The sequence below is a fragment of the Choristoneura fumiferana genome, chromosome 21, assembly GCF_025370935.1.
Source record: "Choristoneura fumiferana chromosome 21, NRCan_CFum_1, whole genome shotgun sequence".
NCBI lineage: Eukaryota > Metazoa > Arthropoda > Insecta > Lepidoptera > Tortricidae > Choristoneura > Choristoneura fumiferana.
Genome location: NC_133492.1, coordinates 12,938,933 through 12,963,274, shown reverse-complemented (window position 1 = coordinate 12,963,274; position 24,342 = coordinate 12,938,933). Strand labels below are relative to the sequence as shown.

The following is a 24,342-nucleotide window of genomic DNA, read 5'->3' as shown; positions in this document are numbered from 1 at the left end:
TTGCGAGAAAATAAGTTAAACGTGAGAGTAAATAAATGACAGTTTTCTATGAATAAATTAGACATGTTATTGAATTGATTGAAATAGATTGTATTGAACACAATCACGTAGAACGTAGTAATCGATCGGTATTGTAAGAAAAAAGACGATAGAATAAGGCATTTACAGAAATGATTAAAAAAATCATCATCATCATTATCATATCAGCTGAAAGATCTAAGGCTGAAAGCCGTCCGCTGCAGGACACATGGGAGGCAAAGAGTCCACAACGATCGATCCGTGCTGCCGCATCCAACTAGTTCCTGTTGCATTCAACCATTACCAGATGGTCGGCCCATCTTGTTGGGGGCCTTCCAAAATTCGACTTGCTAACTACTCGTATATTTGAAGACAACTTAAATACAATCGAGTCTCTTCAAGAGATACCACAGGACCCCGAAGAGCTGGCAGCTTCCTCGCTCAGCGCATCAGTCTTAAGATACAGCGAGGAAATGCTGCCAGCATCTTTGGTATCATGCCGCAGGGGCCATTTTTAGAATTATTATTTTAGTTTATTTAATTTTAATCTACATACTTTTAATTTGTTTATTATGATCTACCTTTTATATTATTCTATCATTAAATTATTTCATCGTTCCATGAAAATCCCAACTTTAATACATATGAAAATCGCGAGTTAAATAAAAGCTTGTAAAAAGGTGAGTTTTTGGGTTTTTGGGAGGTGGGGTTTTGGTAGTTATTGAATTGTTTTATTTTTCTATATTGCAAAACATTTACTTAATCTCAATTATTAAAAACAAAACTAATCGATAGACAAAGTCTTAAAGGAGCCAGTCATGGCACTCTCTACAATTTTAGGTTTCTTCTTCAGGTCAGCCTTCCATATGTTATCGTTGAGGTAGAAGTCTCTGTAAAAAAGAAAAATAAACTGTAGTTAAATAATTGGATAACTGAAGTTTTTTAAAGAGATGCAGAATAGTGAAGATTATGAATACTTATTTTCTACGTGTAAGTAAATTAATGGTTATTCATTGATATGGATTTTGACCATGTTTCTTCACGTTCAAACGTGCATCACGGCTGCGTATGTGCGACACATTGAATATGTACAAACTATCCCCTTCCATCCAGTTCCTCATCGACTATCACAAATAACACACAAAAATATTACTCGTATCTCCTGTTTCTGCGAAATTCGTTTTGTTCAGAAGGTGTTATGTCTGAGGATGACCTTGTAGATAGTTTCAAACGCGTAATAGTTTCGTGTGATGTTTTAGGTTGCTGACGATCCGTCCGAGAAGGATGAGTTCTGCATTTTACTTGTAAATCAAATATCGCTTGCTCAAAAAAAGCTAAGATTTTTTTAAACGATAAAGATTTTTCCTCATCATCTATCTATAGAAAGGGTTGGAAGTAGATAGATAGACCCTCCAACCCTTTACGTCTTTCCATTCCAAATAATTAAGAAAGTAGGAGTTGTGGCTTCTAAAAGCTGCCATGGATGGCTCTACATACATGCCACTACTGGCATACTCGTAATCACCGATTACTATTTTTGACTCGTTGGATGGATCCCCGGTAGTCTAAGTGGTATGCCACCTCTGGCGTGTGAAATCACAGGAGGTTCGGGTTCGAATGAGGGCTATCGTTTTTTGTCTCACTAGATGGCGCACTGTTGCGTGAGGCTTTTAAGTATGGCTTTCAAAGTCTGTTATTACGGGCGTGAAAACAAAGTTTAGATTAAAATCATTTATTTAATACACCTTAAAATCGTACCATAAAAATATCAAGTATGCCACAGTGTTGCATAGTTCCCGTTTTGTTCGGAAAAAAGGGAGGATAAAGGTTTCCGAAAGACAAAACTGTCTCAAAACACAGACATTTATTGCCCCGGAACGCATATTTGCCATAATTAATTTCAGGTATTGCAAAATATTCACAAAGTTATTCTAATTATAAATAAACTCGCGTTGCTCACCCAAAAACTATGAGATTTGACATTTCATAGACCTCACGCTACACTAGGGCCTCTAGTGGTGAATTCATCTGCGATAGCCCTCATTAAGTCTACTAAAGCTCCTTTTTATTCTCTAGGAATTAAAGTTTTTTTTTTAAATAACTTTGGAAACCCCTAAACAGCCAACACGGTGTTTGTGAATGGAGGATTTTAAGGGCGTGGAAATAACCTCAAAATGACAACTGTGCAAAATATAAAAAAAACTCTATTTAATTTCGTGAAACACAATTAATGATTACGAATATTAATGTATTGAATTATTTTAAGGATTAATTCATTTTATAAAGCATAGTCCAATTAGTTTTAAAATAGTTTTCAATTTTGAAACTGTTGGCTAAATATGCAAGCATAAGCGTCACTTTATAAACAATAAAAGAAAAGAAAAAGCGCGCAACCAATTTCTTTTTGCTATTTGAAATTTGAACAGATGGCCTGTCCAATAGTCGAGCGTACGTTTTTAAAAAGTAACATTGTAATTTTGAACAGAACATTGTTTTTTTCCTCGCATTCAAAGTGAAAATTAGAGTGTTTAATGCGAGACTAAACAACCATAATGTCACTCGAACTATAGCCACCCTCGCTCTGCTCGTGTGGCTAAGCATCTCGTGTCATTACGGCTTGTTTTAGTCCCTTGTTGAACAATCTACTATTTCATTTAAAAAAACATCTGAGGAAGGTTCATATATTCTGGTACTAAATTTTACCTTTGCTCCTGTATTTTCGCCACCCACTTGAGGTGCTGCTGCCTCATACTTTCGGGTGCTTCTCCTTCGTATTCCACCGGGAGGTATTGCTTCCCGACCGCTTTGTGCAGGCTAGCGTAGTTAGGGTGGAAATTTATCTGAAAAAACCGGACAGGTGCCAATTGAACTTGCGTGATGGCTGATGGGCGTTCCGTATTAAGCTCTAAATACAAAAGCTACGTTACGTTAAAAATCTCTATGTAGCTTACTGTGTTTCCTGTACTGCTTAGGTACTATGTGGTTGGTGTTCAATAAAAAGTTATTGTATTGTCTCGTGCCAGCTGGGCTATAATAATAATACCTCTTGTGCTAATTATTTCACCAACTGTCTACGAGTACATCGGAACAAAAAAGCTTAAGTACAGTCACCAGCATTAATATCTGCCACAGCGGAGCGTGCAAAAGTATCTGACACGTCCTTCCGGCCCTAGAAATAGAGTCGTATCAGATCAGATATTTATGCACGCTCGTTGTGTCAGATATTGGTGCTGGTGACTGTACTACTTGCTGACTGAATTAACGAGCAAGATTCTTGGCCAACGGATTTCACTTACAATATAATTATATTAGTGAATAAATGGACTTACCACATTGATGATGTACGCTGGCAACACCGGTTTGACTAGCGCGAACAATTTTTCGTAGTAAGGAGGGTAGTTGACGATTTGCACTGATTTCACCCTCACGGGCATACCTTCCTGTAATTTATAAAAAAACGTACTCAACTGACTGATAAAATATAGATACAAATACAAAAATACAAAATAATTTATTTCACCAAAAGAGATAACAGATAAATAATTGATTAATTAGATTCCTGGGAAAAATAGAACACCTTATTTTTAGTCCGTCAGTTTTTTAAACAAAAAAAAATTCGTGGGCCCTTAATGGATTTCAAATTCTGGAGACGACGTGGTGCAATTGGCAGGATACTCGGCGCAGACAGCCAAAAGATGTCGGTTCGAATCCCTTTCAGAGCTTTGTGTGATAATACAAACTTAGTTTTCTTTTTATCTTAAATTTGTTCGTACAAAGGTTTTGCTAATAAAAAGAAAAATACAGCCCGACAAAGATCTTGCAAAAGTTCACTTTTTACAGTTTGCTGGCCACTGGCGCTGTTTGTATTTTTGTCCGTGGCTTTTAGTTTGTAAAATAATTGAATAATAAGTTAGTTGTACCTTCTGTACCTTCTTCTGTTCTTGTACCTTCGTACAAACGTCACCGACATTCATGAAGTTCGCACAGTATTTGAAGATTTATGTACAGTCGAGTGCATAAGATTGTGAGCAACATTTTGATCAAAAAAAAATTTTGGCTCACAAGTTTATGAACTCGACTGTACCTACTGTGATGTCCCAGAGATCATTGTAAAATGTCTCTACCATTGAGTATAGAGTTACAAATAGTGAGTATATTCAAGGCAACCATAACTTGAACAATAGCTTTTAAACCGCATATCATTTAGGTACCCTTGACATCCCTTGATTCTTTTATTGTGGACACCAATCACGTTAAGTAAACCGCACACATGCGCGTAAAATGATGGCATTGCGTGCGCGCATTGAATTATAAGCAATAACATTGGGACCAAGTTTATTTTCGTGTTTGGCGTACAAATGGCTAGAGCAATTAATTTCCTTTGGGGTACATTCTTGGAAATAAAATTATTAACGCGGCCATTTCCACTTTACCTACTACTAACAAAAGTACAAGTCTTCATTTCATATTACCTAAACCTAACCCATGCTTAGGACTTAATGCTTAGGACGTGGATCCGTGCCAAATTTAAGGCTATCTATTTGTTATTTTTTAAATTATTTAAATCAGCAGAAGTTGTGCTTATCAAAACAAACAAACTGCTGTCAAAATAAACCACTTCAGGAGGTGTTTGTGGAACTTTAATATCTGTGTTGAACTCGTCACACTCACGGTGTCCTCTGAGACAATACTGGTCTGATTTTGACAAAGAATGCAGCGATTCATAGGCAGTAATGAGCAAGAAGTTAGTCAAATTTGACTACGGACTGAGGAAGAATTTAGGACACCTTACCCTCCGGAGTATACATTTTTGGCTGTAACAATGCCTGTGGTTGAACAATGATATCGTCGACATAAAAGTTTCGGCAGCTACCGATACCTTCGCGTTTGTTTTTAATATTAGTAGGATAAAAACTCCTCCTCACCAATAAAAAGAGCAGAAAGTCCCTGAAGAACATTATGTTGACTTTGGGCAGCAATCGCAACGTGTAGTCCTTCAAATCCATCATAATTACATGTCCCTGAGGGTAGTACTCTCTGTCGCTTAGCCAATAGTCAGCTTGCAGCGAAAACGACTTGAGTATGCTGTAGTAGTCGAACTTCTCCAGCGCAGGGTCATCGAGCTGATGAATCAGGATCTCAATTTCGCCTGCCTCGTAAGCTGCTACGTTCCTGGAAACACATAAGTTAGTCAGCATTATTCAAAAGTGAAGTTTTTTCGATTTAGGCTGTAACAAGCACTTATGCACAGATGGCTGTTGGGGCTGGAAAGTTCTCAAATGGATTTTCTCAAACTCCACCAACGAGATAGACGGATGACCTGGTTAAATCCGCGTCACGGTGGATGCAGGCCGCTTCCAAAGCAGAAGCAGTTGGAGGTCTATGGGATATGCCTTATGCCCAACAGTAGACGTCCTACGGCTGATGATAATGATGAAGATAAGGAAGCACTTGTGAATGTCAAATGTCATTAATACCTACGTGTCATAGAAGCGTAATAGTCATCGCAGTTTGGTAGTTTCGCTTATGTACTCTGAAGAAGAGGGTCATGGTTCGTTCCCAGGGATTTTTTTTTCAAAGGAAAACACCGGGAGGAAGTCTGCATAAGTATACCTACAAAGCAGTTCCAATAATCAATAATCATTTATTCATTTGTCCAACATAGGTAACATTGATTTGGTCTTAAATTATGTTTTTTGAGTATCACTATGTGGTGCCCCAGGGCATACCGATATTGCCTTATATTAAACCTATTTACTCATTTTTTAAATTCATACATATTAAAAACAATATTTTTATATATTCTAAAAATTCCCTGATGGAGTAGTATGTACGCCTTTTCGGCCAAAAAAAATATTTAGTTTTTTCTTAAATTCGTATAATGTTGTCAATATCATGCATAGCCCTCGGTAATTTGTTATATATTTTGGGGGTCATTCCAAGTACGCTCTTCTTAAGTAAAGCTGTTAAAGTTCATTGTGTGTATCAAGTTCCTATTCGTACTGAATCCGTATGAGAACTACAGCCCAAGCCCTCTCATTCTGAGAGGAGGCTTGTGCTCAGCTGTGGAACTATAGCCGGATGACGAATATTTATAGTTATTTTATAATAGTAAATAAATCATGGGACAATTGACACCAATTGATCTAGTCCCAAAGTCAATAAAGATTGGTTATAAACTAGGTACGTAAACAACAACATGGGCATCTAATGAATACAATGTATGTATAAAAGAGACATTTGTTTCTCATTGTATGTTTAAACCCTTAATCACAATTCATAGTAAATTGACTACAAACGTCAAAGGTCATTAGTTATTTACCTGAAATAGCAGTAATATGTCTACCAATTATTACCTGCAACAGTTGAAAAGTCATGTAATTATCTTCGGATAATGAATGAATTACTCTGTTGCCATATTATTATGGGCACTGATACAATGTAACTGGTGTACAACGATAAACACACGAGATAATCTTTTCGATGATATCCTACTAATAATTACAAATAGACATAAGACGTTTCAGGCCAAATGTATATCAAGTCTTCCGAGCACGCGGTCACAAAAATACTAGATCCAAAGACTAGGTCCTCGAGTAGGTACCTATCAATCAATCAATCAAAATTATTTACTACAAATCACATACCTACATATAGACATGTGGAACAAAGAGCTGCTATACATGTGATGCCCAACAAGGACACAGCAACATTAAGAGGATAGTTAACCATAGTGACTGACAATAGCTTACTTATTCTACATTATAATTAAAAATACATAATATTCATTGAAAATTTCATTAAAAATCATTCTTTCAATTCAATTCAGTCTTATTTCATTTATTTCAATTCAAAATTCAGTCATACAGTGAAACAGTGAAACTACGATTTTCAAATGTTTTCAATAGACTCTTTATAACGGACTTGCGGGTATTTTTGTAACACCGGTAATGGACGTTATGGCCTGTATAGATATATGCCTTTGACTGAATTTGGGATTACGGCATTTAAGTTGTCTAACCGCTAGGACAATTCTTTTAAATTGAAAATACAAACTGAAATATAGATGCACACAAAAACCAGAAAAATAAGACCATCACTGGGAATCGAACCCAGGTCCTCGGTATTCCGTACCGCGTGCTATACCGCTACACCACTGATGGTAAAAAAAAAAATTGAAAATTTGCAATTGAAATAAAAAATACAAAAAAAGATTCCAAAAAAAACAATCTCAATTCTTTTAATCTTTTTACCGTCGTCATCTCGTCATTACTTAATTGTAGACAAAATGAATAACCATTTGGCCATGGCTAATCCTTTTCTTCGTCAAAGTAACGCCGCATTCTGACACATCGATTGAGTGTATTGAATAAACTAGTTCAGGGTTCCGGACAAATTTCAAAGGCAGCGAAAAGTTTGTACTTTGAATTTCTGTAATAACTAGGTTTTTTTCTGGCAGTCACAGGCTTTAATGTCTTGCTTCCTGGTACAATTTCATAATTTTAAATATTGACACTCCTTTCTTTTAAAATATCTCGTACACACCCCAAAATCGATGGTTTATTGAGCGATGTTGACGTATTGTTTTGAGATAGGTACGAGATTTTTCAAAGTTGGTTTTAATATCCCTTCCCGATTTTGTATTTAAAAAAACGGGCAAGTGCGAGTCGGACTCGCGCACCGAGGGTTCCGTACCTACACATAATGTAAACTTCAGTTTTGCAATTCATCGGGCTATGTCGGTAACCTTAGTTCTACTGCGGAAAAATTTCGCAAGTATTCTTTGTATTAATTATACATAAACTTTAGGTACTCTTGATTCAAATAAAAATGGAAACAAACGCAATCCAGTGTTAAGTTTAACGAAGTGTGAAAAATGGGGAAATTTGCGCAAGAGAGTTGCAGTATTGTTATTTAATTGCTTAACTTTTACTGTGCCTACTCATTATACTTATTTAAATGGTTGCTTTTCAAAATTAGAATAAAAAGGCAAACAGTACGTGTTTTCAAAGTTAAAAGAGGCTTTTAAAATTAGTGAAATGATCGATTGTTATCACCACTGATGCCCTTGACGTGCCCGGTGATGTTAGAACAAGACGAGCCCATCTCTTTCCGAGGATTTCGTAAAAGACAAATAAGGGATCAGATGGAGAGAGTGAGCAGCAGCGCTCTCTATTGTGAACTACGAAATCCGGACTCCGCCACTGCGGTTGGGCGGTGTGGCAGCAAGACGAAACCTCCACACATTTACCCAAGAAAGTCGTCATGAGGGTTCACTGTTGACCCTCAACCGAGGATAACGACCATTTGGAAAAAATAAAGAGCGATTTGGAAGAAAAAAACGCCATTGAAAACATCTAATACTTAGTCCCCAAAACTCGCAGATTATCTTACTACTCGTAATACCTGCTATAGATTTATTTTTATTAATCTATCATGCAAAACGTCTAAACAGATTTCAATGAAATTTGGCACACAGACAGTTTGTAACTTAGATTAAGACTATTAACACTTTTTATTACGTTTAATTGCATGGTTCCCGCGGAATACCGGGGGTAGATTTTTTGACATTCATAAAAAGTGCTTGTTATGTTTAGCCTAATTTGAATAAAATAATTTGACTGACTTTAATAGGCAAATTCTTCTCAGACAAAGTCGCGAGCAACAGTAAGTTCATCAATATTTTTATGGGAAAATATTCAAGTTGGAACAGATAACCGTTGGGAGAGAAAAGTCCTCGAGTGGCGACCACAAACCGGAAGACGAAGCGTTGGCAGGCCTCCGACCAGGTGGACTGACGACATCGTGAGAGTAGCGGGAAACCGGTGGATGCAAGTGGCGAGTTGTCGTTCATTGTGGCGTTCTAAGGGGGAGGCCTTTGTCCATCAGTGGACGTCTTCGGGCTGATGATGATTCAAGTTGGCAAATCTCACAGAGTTGCGTTGATTACAATAGTAAGTACCTCCTCGTTAACTGTGCGTAGACATGAGCGTCCAATTAGTATAGCCATGCGACAATTGAAGTCATTAAATGATTCCTGTGTTTATCAACGGGTACTTAATATGTAAATTATCATGTTAAGCATATAATATGCCTAACCCTGCAATATGTAGATTTTTTCACAATAAGCGTGCCTTCGTGGATTCATGCGATTACATTGTTGTGAACAAAAATAACAGCAATCAATATGAGCTCATCATTGTTTGATTGGTTTTGTTTTCATACTCGTATTTTGCATAATAATATTGGATTGTCTAATAAAAGCGTGATTCTGTTCCTGCTTGTACCTACTTTTGATATTACTCATTAATCCTACTAATAATTATAAACTAGCCTTAACCCGCGGCTTTGCCCGCATTAGAAATAGCTTTTCCGTCTTAACTCAATGAGGGCTATCGTTTTTTGTCTCACTAGATGGCGCACTGTTGCGTGAGGTTTTTAAGTATGGATTTCAAAGTCTGTTATTACGGGCGTGAAAACAAATTTTAGATTAAAATCATATTTAATACACCTTAAAAGCGTACCATAAAAATATTGAGCATGCCACAGTGTTCCATAGTCCCCGTTTTGTTCGGAAAAAAGGGACAAAGGTTTCTAAAAGACAAAATTGTCTCAAAACACAGACATTCACTGCCCCGGAACGCATATTTGCCATAATTAATTTCAGATATTGCAAAATATTCACAAAATTATTCTAATTATAAATAAACCCGCGTAGCTCACCCAAAAACTATGAGATTTGACATTTCGGAGACCTCACGCTACACTAGCGCCTCTAGTGGCGAATTCATACGCGATAGCCCTCATTGGTATTGCATGGTAACGCAGTAAATAAAGGCTTGAAAAAAGGTTACGGTAACAATTTGAAAGGACAACTTTCGCTCGCACAACGCCATCTATTGATTGCAAATGAAGTTAACACGTCATCTTGAGAGCCGAAGTGCGGTACGTCACAGTTCTTGGACAGTGCCCTTTATTTCTTGTTTATACTTAAAATATGGATAATATCAAGTATCTTATGTCTAAATGCAGATCTTTGTCTATCTGTACGCCAAGTTTCATGTACCATCAGCCAAATATGTGGTCTATCACCCTAAATTTGATAATCGTTTGCATGTTATAAAACAATAATGCCAATAGACGTGACTGTCAACTTGAAAGTTCCACTTTAGCGACATATTCATTTGATAGGAACTATCTGCATAGACAAATATCTGCATTGAGACATAGGATACTTGATATCCCGGTAAAGAGTTCGCGGGGGATAATATTTTAATTTTAAACAAGAATAGAGGGCACTGTCTCTAAGAACGGGGACATACCTCGGCTCTCAAGATGACGTGTTTACTTCATCTGCAATCAATAGATGGCGTTGTACGAGCGAACATTGTCCTTTCAAATTGTTACCGTAACCTTTTTTCAAGCCTTTATTTATTGCGTTGCCATGGTAACAAGAATCGTGTAAGTTAACAGTTGTCATAGTATATTTCAAAAATTGCACGGGCATAATATGTAGGTACCTATATACAACAGTTCAGTTATGTTATATGGCATTAAAATAATTGTAATGCGGGCAAACCCGCGGGTTAAGGCTAGTATCTACATAAAAGATTTATGTCAATGTAAGAATATTAAAACATATGATGCTCTACATTTCAACTGTTCCAAGTCTCGCCCAATTTCATTTTTAACTCCAATGTTTGTTTGTTTGTTAAACTCTTTACTTCACAAAAATTAAATACAAAATGGTTACACAAAAAGTGCTAAGCACTAAGACGGACTTATCCCTGAGATATCTGCCAGTCAGACTTGCACTTGTTTGAACTAGGGGTGTTATAATGTTTAAGGCCAATTTCTGCCTGGGCCATTGTATTCTTAAACAAATAGACCGATTCTGACTCTGTTTTTACGTGAAAACGAGTTTCCTTGCGATGGTTCTTGGCTATGTTTGATAAAAATCGGTTCTGCCGCCTCTGAGATATTGAACTTTGAAATGACAATCGAGGGTTTTTCAAGTTTTCTAAATTGATTAGTGTGTTAGGTACGTAGTAGGAACAATATAGTAGATTGTACAACGAGAGCATAAAACCATATAAAACGGAGCCATTTTACTCAAGAGGTTCATATAGCCACCTGCGCCGGTACGGCGAGAGTGGATAGACACGTCGAGGGGAAAATGGGTTTAATGCTCGAGTTTTTACACTCTGCTTTTCACTTCGATTGAGAGGAAACTAAATAGCAATACTTAGTTAAAACAATTGTTCACTTACAATACAATACAATTACTCTATATTGTACACCAGAAATAGTAAGCGATACAGAAAACAGGTAGGTACCTAATTAAGTTACCTTTTATTTTTCGTGCATTGCTCTATATAATTATAAATTTTTAGTTGTATTGATTTAATTTGATTGATTTTTTAGTTTTACATAAAATTAAAAAAATACACATATATATATATATATATATATAGAAACTTTTTTGTTTGTGGCTGTTGACACCTGATTTCCTTGGTCGTAGACGAAGATTTTACTTTATGCACTAGAGCATAAAAAGTAATTTTATGTCACCTAGATCCCGCATAAATACCAAATTTACAAGCATGACAAGTGAAAAGCATTTAATAGTTCGGATCAAGAGCTTTAGATTTTTTTTATTTGTCCCTGTGTGTGACCTTAGTGGATTGCGTATTATGCCCCATGTGGTAATCGAATAGTTGTTTCAATAGGTAGCTCATTAAAAAGTCCATTTAAGGAACGTAATCACAATGTAATTTGGGCAAGTTACGAAACTTCAAACACCTTGAATCTTGCTCGAAATTGCAACAATAGTAGCCGTTGACCACCATTAAGTAACACCACGTAAATAACAAAAACTATGGTAATGGTGAATTTCCAATAGTAACAATTATAAAAAAAGGTAAAGAATCTTTGTTACAATGGTAAAAAAATTACAATTGTTAAAAAAGGTAAACAATTAAAAATATAACCTCAGGAATGCACTTGATGACCTAAGGCAGAGCAAGCACCATCATCAGTAGGTATGAAGATAGTTTTAAACCCTGGGAAGGTAATACGATAGTTTTTATCCTGGAAAACTGTTAATTTCCCTCGAGATAGCAAAAGCTAGTTATTCCATATTTTTAATTTTCTATTACTAAGTTTGAAGTAGATGCCATTAACCGATGAAGAGTTCCGTCCTGTGGAGACGCTCCAGTACCCTTAGTGTAAGTTTTCGGTTACAAAGTACGTCTCGATCGCGTTTGCGTTAAAATCTCAATTTGTATGGAAACACGAACAGTGCCTCTAGCCGAACGTTTACGATGTTCGTGTTTCCATACAAATTGAGATTTTAACGCGAACGAGACATAATTATTTTGTAACCGAAAACTTACTCTAAGGGTACTGGCCGGCCCACTAGAATTTCCTTACCAGATATTATCAGCGGACCTATAAGTATGTCAAAATTCAGATCAGCGGACAGGAAGTAGTCGAAAAATGGTTTATGAATTTTCAAACTACAACAAATAAACTATACTTACATGAACGTTGCAAGTTAAATAAAAGCTTTTAAAAATACAAATTATGCCTATCTTCAGTACACAGAATTTCACAGACAAAAGTGGCCTGTTGCGATTGCCTTTGCCATGGCCACGGTTGCCAAGGTTGTGGACGAAACGTTCCACACACTTCACTTCGTCCGATATTTACACATCCATTTTAAATATGGCATATGATGCAAGTTAATATCCACGTATTCACAGATTATAAGATTTGATCTGCGTGGATTTAACACGTTAAGATCCAAAGGTTGATGACAACTTAATTGATTTGTATCGTATTTAGGAAGACTGTTATTTTCTTAAATTAAGAAATAACATCAAGTTGTAAATTAAATCCAAACCTTTTTCCGTTTTCCTCTTTTTAAATATGCCCCAGCATTTGTTTAGTTAAAAAAAACTAGTATATTTACCATTAACCACAAACCATTAACAGAATCCAGCCAAACTCATTAGGCAAGTTGTCATTTTATTACAATTTACTGGAAAAAATAAATAAAATAAATAAATTTAGTAGTGCCCATCCGCTGAAACATTTCAGACCGGTGTTTAATTTTAACGCACCTTGTATAAATTCACCCAAATATGGAACAGAGAAGTATGAACTTAAATTATATGTATTGTTCCATAAAGGTTGCTTACTGCTGACGTAACAAACACTATAATGATATAATACACCATTGTTTCATCCGATTCAATGACTGCTAAAAAGGCATAAATATAATTTGAAACCAAAGAAGTGCCTAATAAAGAAATTACGACATTTTCGCAATGGATTTGTTATTGTTGTAAGTAAGCATTTGAATTCAAAGTAATTCATAACTACATTTAAATACTACCTATCAAAAAGTAGCTAGTTCTAACATTAACAATAGTTGTCATAAGATTCCATGTGAAGAGAAATAATCCATAGGTAATTGTACTTATTATAAATGTGAAAATGTGTGTGTTTGTATGTTTGTCCTTGTCCGTCTTTCATGGCGAAACGGAGCGACGGGTCGACGTGACTTTTAGCATAGAGATAGTTTATGGGCCACAGAGTGACATAGGCTACTTTTTATCCCGGAAAAATGCACAGTTCCCGAGGGAACAGCGCGCGATAACCGAATTCCACGCGGACTAAGTCGCGGGCTGAAACTAGTATTTATATTCGGACTAAATCAACAGCGAGTTTCAAATGTATTCCTTAAAAGTAGAAAGGGAGTTCAATGGTTCCTTGTAAGTAAAGAATTCAGTAACAAACGGGAACCATTAAGGCTCTATAATCAACAGAAAAAAAAAACCTTTTTTGAAAAAAAATATAATGTACGCTGTCGGGTGACTACAGCCAAGCCAAAAGGAAGGGTAATGATTTTAGCAGTCCAGCAGGATTGTCGTCCAAACAACTTTCAAGAACAAAATTTCAAGGCAATCTGATCACTAAGTGGGTGTAACACACCAGATGCCTAAACAATTATAATTAGCTCGTCTCAAAAAATTTAAGACATATTTGCTTTTCTTCATTATCATCATCTCAGCTGTAGGACGTTCACTGTTGGACATAGGCCTTGCTTTTCTTAATTATACAAAGAAAGAAAGAAAGAAAAGAAAGAAAATACATTTATTTAACGCCATAAAAAACAAACATAGAACAAATAAAGACATACATGACGCTAAACAGGTCCCCACTCAGCATAATGCCACGGCAAGCCGTGGCGCTGATTTTCAGTGAGGACCTTATCTAAAAACTAACTTAAAATAAAAATTAAAAGTAAAGTTTCTTGTGACGTCAGATCGCGCACAATTTTATTTAGAAGTGACGTCACGAGCCTCTCCCGATTTTTGACGCGCGCTATCTTTGTAATTTTTTAAACCCTGACGCCATACGAGGGGTGTTATAAGTTATAAGTTTGACCGCTCTGCGTATCTGTGTATCTGTCCGTGGTACCGTAGCTTTGGAACGGGTAAACCGATTTAGCCACCGTTTTTTTATTTGAAAGCAGGTTTTTAAGGTTACGTAGTACAAGGAACCCTGAGTTTCGCCATGGCCGTCCGTGAAATGTATTTTCACTTACGTGATATCGAAGGCTGTTTTGAGCTGCTTGGAGCAAGGGTCCCGGTTGGTGTAGACTTCACTCATGATGCTGCGGGTCGTGCAGAACCTGTCGATGCATTTCTTCGTGCGCTCGAGACTCCCATAACAGCTGTGTAGGAACTTCTTGATCATAATGTCATCTGGAATTAATATTACTGTTATATTATATACTCAGGGGCACAAAATTTGGCCCACTCCACATACAAATTTGATACCACTAGGATTTGATTAACAAAAAAATACAATGCTTTTAATCTAGTTATAAACTCTAGCCGTAAACTTAATTTGCGCTGCTGTTTGTAGCAAGATACAATTCTCATTACTATCGAGATATATTTTTGCGTGGTACATACGTACGAGTATACATAATTATCCCGCTAATATTATAAATGCGAAAGTTTGTAAGTCTGTTTGTTTGTTTGTGCTTCATCACGTCTAAACCATTTAACCGATGATGAAATTCAGTATACAGTTAGTTTGAGCCCCGGAGAAGGACATAAGATAGTTTTTATCCCGGAAAATTGTATAGTTCCCGCGGGATAGCGATAAACCTATTCTACGCGGTCGGAGTCGCGGATATTTTTTCCATGTTTTCTTTTGACAAGATACGAATATTTTTTTCTTTCTTTTTTTGATGTGATTTCAAAAATGTATCCCCAAGGCCGATTAATCTCAAAGAAAAACGAGCCAAGCTATAAAAAAATCTAAATTGTTCCAGTCAGAGTAGTTACAGGAACCGGCATTAATATCTGCCACAGCGGAACATGTTAAAATATCTGACACGTCCTATCCGCCCTAGAAATAGAGTCGTGCGTATCGGATACATATTTATGAACGCTTTGTTGTGTCCAATATTGGTGCTGGTGACTGTACAATTGTTCATTCTGTGATTTAAAGAGAAATTAATACTAAAACTATGAAGCTAGATGTGACATTGGCTAGGTAGGTAAATCGAAGTTTACGTAAAAATTCGTCATCTGCATTAATTTATGCCGTTGTATATTCATCTTTAAAAAGGAAACGTTATCATCAGTTTATTCATCAGTAGTTTAATTTGATCGAACCGTTGTCCGGTTTGACCTCGGAAACCATTAACAACAGGGTCAAATCAAGATATTTATTACTTTAGGTACCAACTATTTTTTACACTGTGACGTTAGACGTCTGAACGGGTTTAACTGCTATTTGGTTTATACCTACAGACAAATAATTATACTTAACCTTGATTACCACATTAGATACCAAGATGGGGACCAAGTTTCCATAGGGTCTTCTAGGTTGTATCTCCCCATTAAAATGTTTAAGAAAAAACTATATGCTTGGCTCTGCGAACTGTGTGTTTATTCTATAAAAGATTTTTTAATCATGAAGCCCAAAAACGGGTAAACTTAGTTTTAACTTTTAGAGTGATCGCCTTATTTTGCTTCATAAGTTTCACAACTGAACTAAATCAAGTGGTTTTTATTGTTTGCATGCATACCCAAGCCGAATTTGGCGCACAGTGAATAACATGTATTATACCATCTTGTATGTACCCATTTTCTGCAATAAATTTTATCTTATCTTATCTTTGGTGTACATTGTACAATAAAGAGTCATTGCATTGTATTGTATTGTTGTAGGTATGTAAACTCAGGATAGTCTTCGTTGTGTACAGCCGCCATCAGATATTTCAGAGCGGCCAAGGTGGTCAAAAGTAGCGGCACATGCACTCTATTATTAAGGGACTAGACTTCATGTTTCGATAGTTTTGATCACCTTGACCGCCCCGAAATATCTGATAGTGACTGTATCCCCAAACAAACTCAAAGTTCTACTGACTCTTTTACAACAGAGATGTGCGAGGATGTATTTTTCATAAGCCATTAAAAGAGTATTATGACTTTATTTTTATAGGTGGGTAAGTTTCTTTTAGTTTAGAATTGGATAGCTGACACCTTCACCTTGCTAATTCATTTGATTCGTATTGTATTCAGCACTGTGACAGGATTTTGTTTAATATATAGTTTAATAGTTTTACTTTCTGTGCTGGGATAAATCGAAGAAATCGAAGACTGCTTGTTAAGATTATTATTCCTAAAGAGCCTACGATTCGAAAATTGATGTTTCTAGATATTTTCTATTTTCCCCGAAATTACAAATATGATGGACCTAATTATATATGTAACTATATATTACCAAAAAAACCGTTACTTAATTTAAAAAAGAATCACTTGATTTGATTGATTCTATATTCGATACGATATTTAGAGGATCGTATCGAAGCCATTCGATACAATCCTAGTATCGTATCGCATAGTCGCGATCCGGATCGATCCAACGTATCGATACAATTTAAAGTATCGTGCATCCCTAATCTCCGGTGAAAACCAGCCTTTGGAAAACTTTCCAGCTACTAACCTGTTTTCGAAATATCGACTGAACTATTATTATACTAGTGTTTACCCGCGGCTTTGCACACGTAAATCGTTAGGTCCAGCAGTTGAATTGAAATTCCAGGATGTTTAAAAATTCCCGTGGGAATTCCCGAAAATTAAATCGTTGTTTTCATTGACGTTACATTAAAAACAATCATGGTCAAATCCAGCGGTTCTTGTTTCGAGATTTTATCCCTTTCTCGTGGGAATACCGGAATAAAAAGTACGCTATGTTTTATTCCAGATGTCCAGCTATCTACATACCAAATTTCATGACTCTAAGCCCAGTGGTTATTAGTTCGAGATTTTATCCCTATCCCGTGGGAACATTGGGATAAAAGTAGTCTATGTGTTATCCAGACGTCCAGCTACCTACATACCAAATTTCATGACTCGAACCCCAGCGGTTGTTATTTAGAGATTTTATCCCTATCATTTTGGAATATCGGGATAAAAAGTACTCTATGTTTTAATCCAGGTTATAAAGTAACTTTTTTCCAAATTTCATCCAAATCCGTCCAGCCGTTTCAGCGTGAAGAAGTAACAAACATACTCACTCACTCATTCACTCTCACTCACAAACTTTCACATTTATAATATAAGCAGGATTCCCCTTTAGTGGCGGCGGCCTTGCCTTGGGCTTGCGGTTGATTCTGCAGAATGCCAACAGTTCGACAGCATCAAGTAAATCTGGAGTATTAGGCTAGACACGCAGAGGTGACATTTTGTCACTATGGCAGTCGGATCTCTCTGTCTTTACCATGACAAAAACAGAGGTCCGACTGTCATTTGGGACAAAATGTACGTGCGCCGTGCGTGTACGCGTTTTGCGGACTTAGTAAGGAAATCGTGGCCCAACGATTGAATTGTCTAATGCGCAAGCGCATAGCCACTAGTTCTTATTATTCCGTTTGACGCAAAGAAGTGGTGAATGCGATTCTGGGGGGCTAAAGCAGCGTTTCCACCAGAGATGTGCGAGAATGTTTTTCATTAACCAATAGAAACGTTTCATTTACCTCGCCTCGCTTTGCTCAGTTGTTTCCACCAGAGATGTGCTGTGAGGATGTGTAAATGAAGAGTTTCTATTGGTTAATGAAAAACACATCCCTCGCAACACATCCTCGCACATTATTGGTGGAAAAGCTGCTTAAAGCTGAGCGTCCACTGCATCGGAATCGGAGAGTACGTAGGTACCTACTGTACGAAGCGGACGGATTTGTTGCTTTGTATTATAGATTTCTATGGCGCTGAAATGCCGATCCAGTGCATGAAGTACAATAGAAATCTATACAAAGTAACAAATCCGTCCGCTTCGTACGATGCGATTTCGATGCAGTGGACGCTTAGCTTAATACGACTGAACTGATTCTGGATGACTCAACGGGGTCACGCCGTTTTGTCACCAAATGCAGCACAGGTTTTGCAGGTGGTAGGACCTTGTGCAAGGTCCGCCCGGATTGCTACCACCATCTTGCTCGCTAATCATGCCGTGAAGCAGCAGTGCTTGCTCTGTTGTGTTTCGGCGTGGAGAGTAAGACAGCCGGTGAAATTACTGGCACTTGAGGTATCCCATCTTAGGTCTCTAGGTTGGCAACGCATCGGCAATACCAGGTGTTGCAGGTGTTTACGGGCGGTGGTGATCTCTTACCATCAGGAGACCCACTTGCTCGTTTGCCATCCAGCCGAATAAAAAAAAATCGTTTTAAATGTTATTGATTATATATTTATGTTAGTCTGTAATTTATTTACTGTATGGGACAAGTTGCCCGAAATAAATGGATTTATTATTTAATACGAAATCCGAAAATCGAAGTTCATATCGTACTGTCCCTCTCACTCTTTCTCGTATTAAATAATAGAAGCGTCAGCGGGACGGCAAGATACGATGTTCGAATTTTGCACTTAAGAATAAGAATAAGAATAAGAATAAGAATAAGAATAAGAATGAAAAGAATGGTTTACTTCGTAGTATCGTAAAGAGCCTGATTTCATTTCGGGTGCGTTAGATAATCATGACACAAGCTTTGTTAATTTTGTTTATAAATTGTTGAATTTACTTACCCAAGTCCTTGGGTAGATGGGCCTCCTTGGCTATCCATTCCTTGATAGAATTGATGTCGTGTGGACTGAAATCTGGAGACTGTTGCGGCATCTATAATATAGAAATTAAAAATACTATTTATACTACAGTGCTTTTAATTTATTCTAGCATGGTGCGGGTTCTTTGTTAACAAGAAAGTCTTTCCTGTTCCAGCGCCCCACGCTTTTACAATCAAATATTATAATTTAAAGCACTTAGTTTACACTTCAGCCCAGAAATAGAGACAACTTGAACGATCCATAAGTTATTTTTTGTTTTTACGTGCATTTATAAAAGCGTGTTTTTCTAGTGTTTTTAAACTATTAATTTTTTTAAGAGCTAACGGAGTGTACGACGTTTTCGATGACGTAATGGCAACATTTCATACCATTTTGAGAGAAAAAATTACCACAAGGGTGGAAAATTTAGTGGGAAAAAAGTATAAAATAAAAACTTTTTAACAAGAAATTAAACCGCCGAAAAACCTTTTTCATTTTTTTAACCTTAATCTGTACTAGTTTGAAGTCGGTGCCTCAGCACTAGCAATCAGGAGTGGACTTATAGTCGTCTACCTGATAGGCTTCTATTATTCCTTCTGGCTTCAAACTAGTACTTAACTAGATTAAGGATAAATGAAAAAGGTTTATTATTTTTTGCTTTTTAGTTTTTCCGGCGGTTTCATTTTTTGTTAAATAGGTAGTCTTTAGGGTTTCGTTTTCAAAATGTCAAAAAAGGAACCCTTATAGTTTCGCCATGTATGACTGTCTGTTCGCCAGTCCGTTCGTCTTCGGCTTTGCTTAGAATGTATAGTATAAAGTGCTAGAAAACTCCCATCTTTTGAGGAAATAAATTTATTATTATTATAACTGATGTATTACTGTATGTTAATATCTTCATTTAAAACTTGTATTTTTTTTTATTTGACTTTATGGCAAACGAGCAAGACGCGGGTCTCCTGATAACCGCCCATAAACATACATATTATTTAAAATAATAAATAAACATACTATTAGCATAATTAACTTCTGACTTTGAAGTACGGATAAACAAGCGCCTAAATAGGTATCTATTATCTTGTAAAATTCGTAGGTTCCGCGCATAAAAGAATTCTTGTTAAGTAGACAAAGTATTGAGCAACGTGTTCTAACTTAAGCATAAAGGTCTCTTCCCACTACACATGACACGGTGTAGTGCCATGATATGTCATGAATGACGGTCATATAGGAACGTGCCAGAAACGAAATTGAAAATACAAACTGAAATATAGATGTACAGAAAAACCAGAAAAATGAGACCAGCACTGGGAATCGAACCCAGGTCCTCGGTATTCCGTACCGCGTTCTATACCGCTACACCACTGCTGGTCAACGGTACAAACACGAATTTCTCCTATGCACCACATATCTCAGCTTGTTTGTTTCTTATTTAGCCACTTAAGCAGTGACGCTAGCGACATCTATACCGTTGCCCTCATCAAGAAACTTTCGGCATTCCATTGGAACTAACCGCTCACCCGGACAAGAGATATCGTTATTAAGCAATCAAATTAAGATTGTTTTTTTTTAATCTTTTTGTATGTTTTATTTCAATTCCAACAACCAGGTTTCCAGGGACGAAATGTCAAGCGCATAGATGACACGCGACGGCAACGGTTGGTAAGGTTGGGCATTATCATCATCTCAACCGTAGGACGTCCACTGTTGGACGTAGGCCTCCCCCATAGACCTCCAGTTTCTAAGGTTGGCAGCGGCATGCATCCACCGTGAACACGCGGCTAGTGGGTATAGTCTCATACTTTTCAATACCCACAAAGAATACTATTTTCACCTGACACGTTGCTACGGTCATGGTATGATGCGGTGTAATGCGTACCTTAAAGCTTTAAACATGTAATAGCCTAATTGGTACTTAAGTAGGAATTCTAGACAGGTATTCTTTCGTAATCATGACGTAAGATATGTAACCTTGAATACATTTTTGTATTCTGACTTAGTTAGTAATCAATCAGTTAACATTTTCGGCAATAGTACATTGTGCATTAAGGGCCGTTAGTAGTGGATTACTAACGAGAGTATATTAGATAGAAGCCCGACGCTTTTAATGACTCGAGTTTGTAATCCCCTTACTGCCCGTGATACACACATTGATTTTCATCACATTGCCAGGAAGAAAAAATCAAAAAATAAAATTAAGTACTTCACAGCTCGGCAAGAGAAAGACGCTAAGAAAACAACTGAATAAAATAATGGCTACTTGTCAATACAGGCCCTATACTACGAAGTGCAAAACTCGAACTTAGTATGTTGCCGTCCCGCTGGCGCTTGTCATTTAATACGCTAGTGAAAGGGACGGTGCGATACGAAGTTCGATTTCAAATTTCGTAGTAGCCCCCCTAATTGTCACTTTTTCAAGTCGTCTACCATAGATAATTCTTAGAACTGTGTTAAGTTTAGAATTCTAGATTCATTCAACACGCTAAAAATATTTACTAAAATTTTTGCAAAACAATTTGATATAAATTTAAAATATAAAATAACGAAGTTTCATGAAGCGTAGATAAGTTTCGTAGTGTAAAATTGGGTCATAGCTAAGTTTTAAAGGTATAAATAAAACGTTGGCTGACTTCAAAGCTCTTTAGTCTGAAATGACGTACGTACTAACTTGTATGCAAATTTTAAAACGAAATTTTTCTTCCCTGGGGAGGAAATATATACGTAAATCCATTATTATCTCCCTGGTCGTCCCTAAATTACGTTTAAGAAAAGTAAGTAAATCTTTTGTGGGAAACTGCGTTAGATTTTACAACAAAGTTCCTGTCGAAGCATACATACCTGTATCACACAACATAAATGAAGACCAGAGATTTAACAACTCGTGTTTTAACAAATAAATATTTTTATCTTTATCTTTATCTTTAGTTTTTGGCAATTCCTACAGAAATTTTAGTAAGATCCCGGAATTTCAATTGGAATGCCAAATCTAACACAGTTGACACGGTTAGCTTATAGTTTTTCAAAAACGATTTCACGGTGCATGGTTTCTTGCAAACAGTAGTTAAATATTCGTCCGGGTCACCTGCGCTTAAGGTGGATAAGGTGGATTTTAAAACCAAAGTACTCTTTTTAAGATTAGGTAAAGCTGGATTTCGTAAATCTCAGAATTTTCATAATTTTCAATGAATCAGGTAGAGTTTTTTTATAATATTATTAAAAAGATGCATACCTATATAAATAAAAAATAATCGTAAAATGTGTTGCTAAGCGCAAATCTCGGGAATGGCTGGACCGATTTCGCTTATTCTTTTTTTGCTGTGTTTGTTATTGTCAGGAGAAGGTTTTTATGAAAGAAAATTTGGAAAAAATTACAACGGGGGCGTAGCCGCGAGCAACAGCTAGTTTTATATAAATTATAGAGACTGATTTGAAAATCCACTTCGGCCATTAATTCACACTCAAAAAATCTCGGAATTTGTCGAAGGAAATCGGGCTTTATCCTTTATCTCCAGACATTTAAATTTTTCTTCTACTAGTAACGCTACTACACTAAGAGCCTGTTTATTTAATCAATTATTAATAATTTTTATATGATATATAAACTTCATGCTGTCTCTTTTTATTCGGACAAAACAAACAGAGACGGCATTAACAGATGTCTGTCACATAAAATTTATCAATAAGTGGTAAAATAGGCCCTAATCAAGGCCTGTCCCTATTTATTTATTTACCTAACAAAATATTAAAGATATAGATAGAAAGGGGTGGTATTTAAATTAGAACGTTAGTTTGTTTGCCGTCTTAAAAACGTAAAACTATTTAAGCTCGTGTAAACATTAATGTTTCTATTCTCCTAATTAAAGACAGACTTGAGCTTCAATTAATGCATAAAATAATAGAATTTCCACGCACATTGACTTTTAAATAATCAGAAAAACCATAAGATAAAGCGACGTAGGTAGTACCTACTATGTTGTTAATATAGCAAACTATTCCGTTTCAAAATTAATTGTAATTAAAAAGGAGGGCAACTTTATTCACCGCTACCTCTGCTAATATTTTGAGGCACGACAGCTTTTTCTCAATGAAACAGATTGCATTTTATTTGCTCCACTTGTAAGGTCACTGCCTTAAGTCAGAATTATACACAATAAACCTCTTTTTCAATATAATAATGCGCCTATAGAAACCGGAATTGCGTCTCTAAAATCTATCCAAGGTCAATTTTATTGACATACTAATCAAGACGATGTCTAAATATTTATTTAAAATAAACGTAAGATGTTTAAAATACTGACCAAAGCTGTCTAAAAACTTACTTTATTCACGAATAACACAAACTTTTAACTAAAAACTGACGTTAATTTAAGTATTTGCAACACTTTTTATCGCGTCTACTGTGGTCCGTTGTCAATGGTACCATAACACAGACTGACCAAGGATCACGAATAAAGTTAGCGGTGAATAAACGTAGAAAAAACCAAGTCACAAAAAATCATGCTGTCAGCACAAGCACGGCACGCAAAGAAACCCGTGAAACGGTACTTTAGTGGGTAATATAGTATTTTAGGTTAAGTAAACCACTTAGTTTTTGGTACCAAAAATTTGGTAATTTCCCCGCCGGTTTACAAATTGATGAACTGTATCTAGTTTTTAAAAGAGCCAGGCTACTGTAACAAGTTTATACCTTAAGGAGGTCTCAATCTTGTTATTACGTTAAGATTTTTTGTAAAAGGAAATAAAATAATTATTTTTTATAATAATAATAATATGAAGGCACTATTTGGGTGATAACTACGTCAATGGGCTAGTTACCTAAAAATATCTATAGTTACTCCGTCAGTTACATTATCATAAAATATAGCACTTTTTCTTTTTTCAATAAAAAAAAATGTCGAAGACAGTTCAAGTTCCACGTGTCGTCACGCCGTGCTAAAAAGTGTCGCACATCGTATCACGAATATACATCCTTTCACGTCTCTAGATTTAGCGGTCAATATTTGTAATTTTACATGGATTCTTCTTCGAAATTGAGTTACAAGAACAAATAACAAACAACAAATAACAAATTGGTATAAAGGGCACTTGAAATGGATGCGATCTTGAACAGATGTAGTAAAAAGGCGGTTCTCATGTTAATTAATGTAATGTCATGTTAACGGAAGACTTCCGACCAGGAGAGGGCATTCGGGGCCGGCTC

The 24,342-nt window shown here is 36.4% G+C and overlaps 1 protein-coding gene across 1 annotated transcript; it reads right to left on the bottom strand.

Annotated features, from left to right (window-relative positions):
- Window positions 1-717: 717 nt before the first annotated feature.
- On the bottom strand, window positions 718-23,569 carry LOC141439736 (alpha-tocopherol transfer protein-like). Its single transcript, XM_074104105.1, has 7 exons — window positions 23,462-23,569; window positions 19,131-19,221; window positions 14,633-14,792; window positions 4,944-5,190; window positions 3,348-3,458; window positions 2,722-2,858; window positions 718-908 (listed from the first exon to the last, which is right to left on the bottom strand). The coding sequence occupies exons 2-7, from the start codon at window positions 19,219-19,221 to the stop codon at window positions 803-805; spliced, it is 852 nt and encodes a 283-aa protein (XP_073960206.1). The 5' UTR covers window positions 23,462-23,569; the 3' UTR covers window positions 718-802.
- Window positions 23,570-24,342: the final 773 nt, after the last annotated feature.